At 44.1% G+C, this 9,188-nt stretch overlaps 1 protein-coding gene across 1 annotated transcript in view; it reads right to left on the reverse strand.

The window, feature by feature from the left end:
• The window catches only part of OSER1 (oxidative stress responsive serine-rich 1), a 12,762-nt gene extending 6,377 nt beyond the window's left edge, over window positions 1-6,385 (reverse strand). Inside the window, exons 1-2 of the mRNA XM_006881542.1 lie at window positions 6,273-6,385; window positions 2,471-2,587 (exon numbers count right to left, since the gene is read on the reverse strand). Coding sequence (XP_006881604.1) covers window positions 2,471-2,547 — 77 coding nt within the window. The 5' untranslated portion in view covers window positions 2,548-2,587; window positions 6,273-6,385. The remainder of the gene's footprint in view (window positions 1-2,470; window positions 2,588-6,272) is intronic.
• Between the last annotated feature and the right edge of the window lie 2,803 nt (window positions 6,386-9,188).

A 9,188-nucleotide genomic window follows, 5' to 3' on the forward strand; every position in this document is an offset into this window, starting at 1 on the left:
CTTGGGTTTAAAACCTGGCTCTGCCACTTCTTAACAATGACTTTAAAAAAAAATATATATATAGAATCTGCCTGTCATCTTTTATGCAGGGACCATGTTAATCTTCTCTGCATGTTCCAATTTTAGTATATGTGCTTCTGAGTCGAACACAATGTAAATTTTAGCAGATAATTTAATTTGTCTTATCTGTAAGATAAAATTTCAATCCTACCTTTCCAAGGTGTTAGTGAGAATGAAGTTAAATAATGTTTATGAAGCACTTAGCTCAGACCTTAGATTTTTACTAAGTGCAGAAATAATTTTTTACAAATAGTACAAAACTAGTACCTGTACAGGGAGTTCTGCCGGACTACAGGGTAAGAGGTGCGCTACCAAAGCAGAGGTACACAATTCAAATGCACCAGATGTAGGAGAAAGATTATGTAGGATTTATAGCTTCTAAAAACTGGCTGGAGGGTTAGCTCTGAGTCAGTTTCAACTTGATGATAGATAACCACAAGAGTCCCTTAAGGCAGAAGTTAACAATGTTCCGTATGTCTAAATACTGTACCACTCCATCACCCGACACTTCCTCCTCCCTTCACTTCTCCCACTCTTGTCCATGTCTATAGGTTCTGGGAGTCGCTAGAAGGTCTGCCTCATAGGAACTAACAAGAAAACCATCAGGGAAATGATTCAATGGATTGTGGATGATGCAGGGCACTGAGACTGGTCAGCGATATTCCAGGATTCTGCAGACGGAGACTGTCAGTTGCAGGCTGGGGTGCAGCCAGATCAGGTTAGATGCAGTGTTCCAAGTGAATAAGCACTGGATTTCCACGAGCTTCACAGAAATCTCCTAGATGGCGCATGATCAGGCAGGGCTCCTCCGATCCATTTTTCCTCGAGTCTTAATCACTCTACTGTACTTCCCTACATGTTACAAACATGCTCCCAGGAGAACCAAGGGTGGGACTTCGGTAATACCTTCTAACAGGGTAGGGCTTATAGTCCACCCTATCTCCTTAAGAAATAACTCATCCTTAATGTAGTGTTGGAGTTCTGGTGGCCTACTGGCAAGAAGCTATGCTACAATCCCACTGGCTGCTTCCTTGGAGGATGGGCAATCTCCCTTTCAGCAATTAACTGCCTCTGAAAACTTGCCGGAAGGTCAGCTACTGGTCAGTTCTGACTCTATGGTATACAACAACAACAACAACAACAACAACAATAATGACGTCTTAAGCATAGACAGAGGCTGAAAATGCCCTATTGCTTATTTCACTGTAACTCAGTAATTACTAAATTGCAGTAATCATTATTGCTTGTTCTGGAGTGTTCTATTCTGAGTTTCTAGTAATTTTTCCCACACATGAGAAATTCTTCTACCCACTGAAAATTTCAGCGATCTTCTGTCTTGGGGCACAGAACAGGGATCAAGAAGAGTTTCCCACCAAATATTTTGCAAAGAGAAGTACTTTGACATTCAGAGAGCAGCTGGTCCACAGGAGCTCTATAGCCAAAAGGTCCAAGATTATTGATCTCAGCGACAGAAACCTACTTTGTGGAGGTTCCCAAGGTGATTGCTTTGATCAGAGCCCATGAAGTCTGCAAAGTCTGTATAAACTTCTGAGTCAATTCCCTTTTAGTGAAAAATATCACGATTCTCTTGAAGTGTATGAGACGATTTACAAGGGAAGATACTTGATCATATTTAATTAAGGAAGAGAAAGTCTCTTCAAAGTTAAGACAAACCATTCTTAGAGAAGAAATGACATTTTTCAAATTTTAACTGGAGGGAAAAGTATCCCCAATTTTTAAAAGAAAAGCAACATTCTTAAGAGTTTGGCAGAATGCTCCCACTATCATTTACATCATCCACAAATGATGAGAAATTTTATAGGAAAAAATATTTAAATCTTCTTGTTATGTGGCGTTGAGTCGTCTGTGACTCATAGCGACCCTATGTACAACAGCCCTAAACCCTACCCTATCCTGTGCCAATCTCACTGTCTCCGACACATCTAACACCTTTAACCTAGTCACTGAATCAATCCACCTCATAGAGGGTCTTCCTCTCCTGCGCTGTCCCTCCACCCTCCCAAGCATGACGTCCTTCTCCAAAGATTGGTCCCTCCTTGAAACATGTCTAAAGTATGTCAGACGAAGCTACAGAATCTTTGCCTCCAAGGAGCAGCCTGGTTTAACCCTCTCCAGGATGAACCTGTTTGTTTTCTCAGCAGTCGATATATTTAATACTATTCTCCAACACCACAGCTCAAAGGCATCAATTCTCCTTCTATCCTCCCTAGTCATTGTCCAGCTCTCTGATGCATAGCAAGTAACTGCAAAGACCAGGACTGTATCAGGCGCACTTTAGTCTTCAAAGTGACACCACTGCTCTTCAGTACTTTGGAGAAGATCCTAACAGCCGACTTTCCACTGCAATCTAGTAAACAAATAATTACTAAATAGTAAAATTTTTCATTACCCTGATGCGTCCACTCTTAACTTCTTGAAAGCAGTTTGAAGACTCTCCTCCTCTCCATCCTTGGCTTCGGATTTCATTGTGAAAGTTTTTACACTATTATGGATGTTCCCGTTAACACTAAAACAGAAAACAAAAATAAGATGCACTAAGTAAAAACAGGTGGGTTCAAAATTACACTTTGGGAAAAAACTCTATCCCTGACACCATTACTATTTATAAAGAAAACTAAATTTCTAAAAAGAAACTTCAATGCTTATAATTAAGAAACAGGAATTTTATTAAGAGAAAACGAACTAGAAAATGTTTGTTACTGCAAAATTTAAATTATCTAAACACTTAAGGTCAGTATCTATTAAAAATCTCAAGAAACTATAAAGCATCTAAAATACCTCTGCATTTCAGCATGATTTTCCAGTAAATCTTTCTAATTTAAAAAGTCTAGTATCTATAGAATGGTATGTTTCAGAAATAAAAGAGAAACCTAGAGCACTCTGATTAGTAAAGATAAAATATAAATGGCTGTTCTGCTGGTGCATTCTTAAATTATTTTCATTTAGCGTTCTCTACGTCGATTTTCACAATTAAACATGAGGAGGGAAAGATATCAATCAATACAATAAGGAATACAACAGATTAATCTCTTGGATCTTGTCTCCAAACTGTTTTTAAATCCAAGATGATAAATCTTGAATAAGCAAGTAATTATCTATAAATTATCACAAGGAAATGAGACAGAAAAGATGTAAGAATTTGTTTAAATAATCCACCTCACCTCAATATTTCTAACCTCTAACCCAGAACCCATTCCCCGACACCCCCCCCCAGACACTCTCAGAAGGAGAAGTGCCTCTGTGAACCCCTTGAGTCCACTGATTACTTATCTGCTCTTTTCTCAGGGGCAGGTTTGATGGTATTGTGAGACCTCTAGTATTCCAATGGTCAGTGTCATAATACACTTAATACAATGTAACAATGTTATGCCAGTGGAAAAGGAATAAACAGACTCAAAACTATACTACTTTTCTATCAATAATATTAAAGTAGTAGATATTTTGAATAGATCTTTCTAGAGAACAATGAAAACAATCTTGAAAGAATTCATTCAGGTTTCACTTCAACTTCTTAAGGCAAAATATTTAAATTCACTCTCCACACACATTTTTATAAAAACAGAGGGGAAACAAGTGTCCACTTACACACTTCAGCACCTCTAATTTTTCTGAATTTAAATCAGGATTCCTCTAACCACACAATAACGTCTAAATGCCAGGGGGAGTGAAATAAAGATCAGATATTAAAATATTTTTAAGATTTACAGACTCAAAAAAGATGCAAATTATTCTTACTGGTCAAAATGAATGTTTGACTTTTAGTTCTAAATTGCTTTGTGCTTGGCCTATTGATACAGAGTTAATCAATCATTAAGTCATCTATCTTCCCAACAGAAAGCTCCTCACAGAGAAGAAACCTTGGAAATCAGTAAATCAATACTTAAGCACTCTATCAGACACAGATGATATGGTTGGTTTTAGTTGTAAGTTTTTGTTTTCAAATTCTGCAACTACCATGCATACTAGGAACATTACAAACATGTGAGCACTTTTTTATGTGAAAAATACAGTACCTGTCACATCTTAAGAGGACTGAATTCTATAGGCAGACATCCATCCCTTACACAAATATTTATAGAGTATTTATAGGTGACACTAGTCAAGACAGAAGGGAGATACAGGTGGGGCTGACACAAATGACTGTGAGCACCATTTTTCTAAGAACTGGAAACTCATTCATGCTTATACTGTAAGTTATCTATAACACTGTGCTGACAAGCTCTGCACTCAAATATGTTAACTTCTAATTATACAGTGCTGATTTAATAAGCACTGCAGGTGACCACTGTAAATATTAATACAAACTCAGTTATCATCCTTGTTGACAAAGTAATAGATCTATCATTTAAAAACCAAAACAGGAGGCAGTTTTTTTAGGGGAATATCACTGTCCTCCCAGAGCTGCAATAAAGTGCTATGGATATTGGGGGCAGAGGGGGAATAAATAAAACACCAAAAATAACCACCACCAAAACCCAAAACCAACTAAAATAAAATCTTTTGTCTCTACACCAAAATCTCCGAAGTTGAGTTTTCACTGAATTATTTTCAGATGCCCAATATTCTCAATACCCGTTTTTTTCCTTCAGCTCTTTTAACTTCCAGCAAAGATGACTCTTAGGCATGACTGTAGGTGCTACACTAAAATGCGCTTGTGATTAAGACAGACTTATTAAAAAAAAACAGACTTTTTAAGATGCTCCTCTATTATTTCTATCTTAAAACAAGAACTGTACAACTCATCAGGAAAACTGTTTCCTTGTGTTTTTTATTACTATGCTCCTCTATTATTTCTACCTTAAACTAAGAAATGTACAGCTCATCAGGAAAACTGTGTTGTACTTTTTTTATTACTATTCTCCTCTGTATTTCTACCTGAAAACAAGAACTGTACAGCTCATCAGGAAAGCTGTGTTTTACATTTTTTCAGCAATATTAAATGTGTAAAAGACATTCTTGCTGTTTTCACCACACTGACTACTTTTTTGAAGATAAACAATCGCTAGAAGTTCCACTTCTTAAGCCTACTGGAAATCACTGTCTTGTTTTCAATTAAATCATCCCCAGTAGTTTAACGTTGCCTCTCATTTCCACCCCCCACCCCGTCTTACAAAAAGGACCAGTTCTTCACAATTCCTCCATCAAAAGGGTCAATTCCTGCCTTCCCCCTGACTTCCCACGACCAGCGTGTGTCATCATCTTAGTTTCTTATCCGGCAACTTTAACCAAGACCTTCTCGAACCTGGAAACCCCAAAATCGACCTGCTGTCGAGTCCGATTCCAAGTTCCTGACCACCCTCTGGACGACAGAGCACTGACCCCTGCGGGTGCCCAAAGCTGGAAACCCGTAAGTAAACAGACTGCCACCCCCTTCCTCCCGCGGAGCGGCTCGAGCGGGATTCGGTTAGCAACCGAAGGCTGCATCACGGCGCCACCAGGATCCATCGGGTCTGCAGCCGACGTGCAGCCCTTGCGGGGTCCCGAGCTCAGCGAGCCGCCCCGGACACTCGGGGAGCCCCGGGGAGGGCAAGCCCAGGCCGGGCGCCTCCGGAACAGGCTCCCCCGGGAACAGCCCGCAGGGCGGGCGCGCGCGCGCGCACAGACATACACACTGCCAGCCAAGGACCTGCTTTCCAACCACGGCCGCTTTACGGGGCTGGAAGGATCCGAGCGGGAGGTCAGCCTCTGAACGGGGCTCCGAAAAGTGGCGCCAAGGCCGCGCAAAGCGGCCCTCCAGGGTCCTCACCCTGCCCGCCCGGGGTCTCCAGCCCGACACTCCCCCGCTCGGGACGCTGCCCGGGTCAGGGCTCCAGGAGATGGGAGTGGAGGCGAAGGGGCAGCCGAAGAAACGGGGCTCCGGGGCGCGCGAGGAAGGGCGGGCACGCAGCAAAGGGCGGGTAAGCGGGGAGAAAAGGGGAAGCCGCCGCCAGGCGGGAACGAGGGCCTGGGCGGGGGCCGTCAGCAGTCAGGAAGGCGGGAAAAGGAGAGCGAGCAGGGCTCCGGGAGATCCAGGCCGCGGGGGCCCGCCGGGCGCCCAGAGGCCCAGGCCCGGCCCAGGCGGTCAACACCGGGAGGCGACGCGACCAAAAGGAGAGGAGAGGACCGAGGGCCCAAAGGCGGTAACTCGGCCTTCCAGGCCTGAAGGTGTGCCACCGACAACCCCCCCTTGTCCAGTCACAGCGCTGACCTACCTCCTCGCAGCTGGCGCGTCCCGAGGATCCGGTGCCGTCACTTCAGATCGTCCGTCCAAGATCGTAGCTAGCGCCCGACTGACCCGGATCCAAACCCGCCGAAGGGCCGGCCCGAGCCTCGGGGAGTCGCAGTGCGCTTGCGTCACCCGTGTCCACGCCCCGTCCCCGGCTCTTGCTCCGCCCCCTCTAGTGACTCGGCAGCTCGGCGAGCGGTGAGTGCGCAGGCGCGAGGCGGTGCCCACACCTATCACCCGCGCCCCCCCCTCGGAAGCACGTGCGCTTACGTCATTTCCTGTTATTCTTTTCACTCCCACCTCCGGCGGCCGCGGGTTTGCTCGGTGCCCGGGTTCGGGGCGTGCCTGTTTCCTCCTCGCCTGTGGTCAGGTGAGTGAGTGGACGTCATTCTTCTCCGTCGCCTAGGCACCTTCACTTCCCCTTGTCTTGCCCTAGGTTCTCCCTTTGGTATCAACAAGGCGATGGAATCGCGCGGGGGTGACGGCGGGGTGGGAGAATCTTCATGACATCGAGCCCGGGGCTGGAATTTCCTTGCGGCTGGAATCTGGCTCTGGAACATCATCCGACCTCAGTCGCCGTTCCTCGCCCTCCAGGGACCTTTCAGAGCCTACATGGAATTGAAATGCCTTGGGTTTTTTCGTTCCTACTGTTTTGCCTTGAAACAGCTGCCATTTCATTTTACTGGGGTCCACTTTTGGTAGCAGTAGTCAAGAGATCAAAAGACATCAAATTAGGGAAATCTGTCAAAGACCTTTGCAAAGTTCTAAAGAGCAAGGATGTCAGTTTAAAGACCAAGTTGTGCCTCATCCAGGCCCTGTTGCTTTCATTTGCTTCATATGCATTTGGAAGTTGGACAGTAATAAGATGATCAAGAATCGAAGCTTTTGAATCGTGGTGTTGGTGGCAAATGTTGAATATTCCACAGGCTACCAATAGAAAGAAATCTCTCTTGATTGGTGAAACTTCATATCAATTATTTAGGCCATATTTTCAGGATGAACCAGCACTTGGGGACCTCTATGGGAAAGATAGAGGGTCATTGAAAGAGGGTTGGGTTGATGCTATGACTGCCACATTGAGCTTGAGCGTGACGCAGGTGTTCAAGATGATGCAGATAGAGGAAGGTTCAAATCTGTTGTTCATACGGTTGCTATGCATGGCCCTTAGCGCCACAGATCTAACAAAAATTGCCTCTTCCTCAGTGTCTCAGTTTCCCTGTCTGTCCTGTGAAGAAGTTGGATTGTCTGGGAGAACATTAGTGAATCTGATGGAAGTTACAGATCGTCTCACTAGAGAAGTGTTATTTACATGCCAAATTTTGAAGGGAGAAGGGATTTCTAGGGCGCTTTCCATTTTTTCTATCAAGAAGTCCCTATGGCTGGTCCCAATTGGCTAAGTGCCCAGCTGCTAACTGAAAAACTGAATGGGAGAAAGATGTGGCTGATTGCTTCCCTAAAGGTGGTGGTTGTGTTCTGTCAAGTCAGAACCGACTCAGCTCATCCTCCAGAGGGCTTTCAGAGGCAGTAAATCTCACAAGAGGAAATTGTCCATATTTCTCCTGCAAAGCAGCTGATGGATTCAAACTCCGTACCTTTATGTGGATAGCGTGATTTCTTACCTCTAAGCTATAAGAGCTCCATTCCACAAATAGTAGTCTTAGAAATCCTGTGGCGCAGTTGTACGTTGTCATATAGGTCTCTATGGGTAAGAATTGATTGGTTGCCATGGGATTGGAGTGGTGGTTGTATTTCCCATTTTTGTTTCCCATTTTCCCATATTGAAGGGTATTTAGGTGGCAGGCAGGTATGGTCTGAGCATCAGCTGACACCCTGCCCTCTCTTGATGGAGCGATGCCTCTCCTCTGTCTTCATTCACTAGCTTGACTCTTCTCAAAGGCATGTAGAGAAAGAGAGCTTTCTTCAGTCAAGTTGGTCATTGCTTAGAGATAGCACTGACCTATCCCTACACTAAAGATTGTCACTTGAACTAACTCCTCTTACCTTAGATCCTGGCAAGGGTAGATGATTACATGCTCCACAATTGGAAGAGAGGTTGGCAGTTCAAACTCATTAAGACGCCTCAAAAAAAAAAAAAGGCCTGATAATCTTCAGAAAGGTCACAGCCTTGGAGACCCTGTGGATTAGTTCCTTGAGTTGAAGTGGACTTAATGGCAACAATCAATACCAACTAAAGGTAGTTTATCCAAGATCTCTTTAGTGAATAAGAAGTTCTGGCTAGTCTGTTGGGAATCTGATTGCCAACCCAAAAGCCACACCTCTTGTGGTTCACATTCACCATAAGAACAGTATCCTCCTGTCCAATTTATAGCCTTCGAAACCCAACAGAGGGACAGCCATAAGTTGATTCCAACTTAATGACCTTGAGTTAAAATTTTACTTTAATAATGGTTTGAGCTTGAGTTGCCTGACCACATACAATGGAACCTACAGCTTCATCATTTAAGGCATGTAGTAAGATATTTTCAGTTCCTCTTGTTCCTGACAGAGTCTGAAGTAGTGGATCACGTTTATATGGCTTCTCTTGCCATGGTCTTGTAACTCCCACCTAATGATTAGGTAATGTTATGTACCACTGAGTTGTGTGTGACTCATCGTGATTCTGTGAACAACAGATCTGAACCCTGTCCTGTCCTGTGCCGTCCTCATCATCTCTGACACACGTGCGCCCGTTGGCTACAGTCACCATGGCAGTCCATCTCCTTAAGGAACTTCCTTTCTTTGGCTGACTCTCCACCTTTTCAAGCATAATTCTACTTTCCAAGGAATCGTCCACCTTAACAACATGCTCAAAGGAGGTGAGAGAAAGCGTCACCATTCTTACCTCTAAGGAGCACTCAGACTGCGCCTCCTTCAAGACATACTTGTTTATTCTTACGTCAGT

This window comes from Elephantulus edwardii, unplaced genomic scaffold (genome assembly GCF_000299155.1).
Source record: "Elephantulus edwardii isolate Elephantulus edwardi_28Jun2011 unplaced genomic scaffold, EleEdw1.0 scaffold00015, whole genome shotgun sequence".
NCBI lineage: Eukaryota > Metazoa > Chordata > Mammalia > Macroscelidea > Macroscelididae > Elephantulus > Elephantulus edwardii.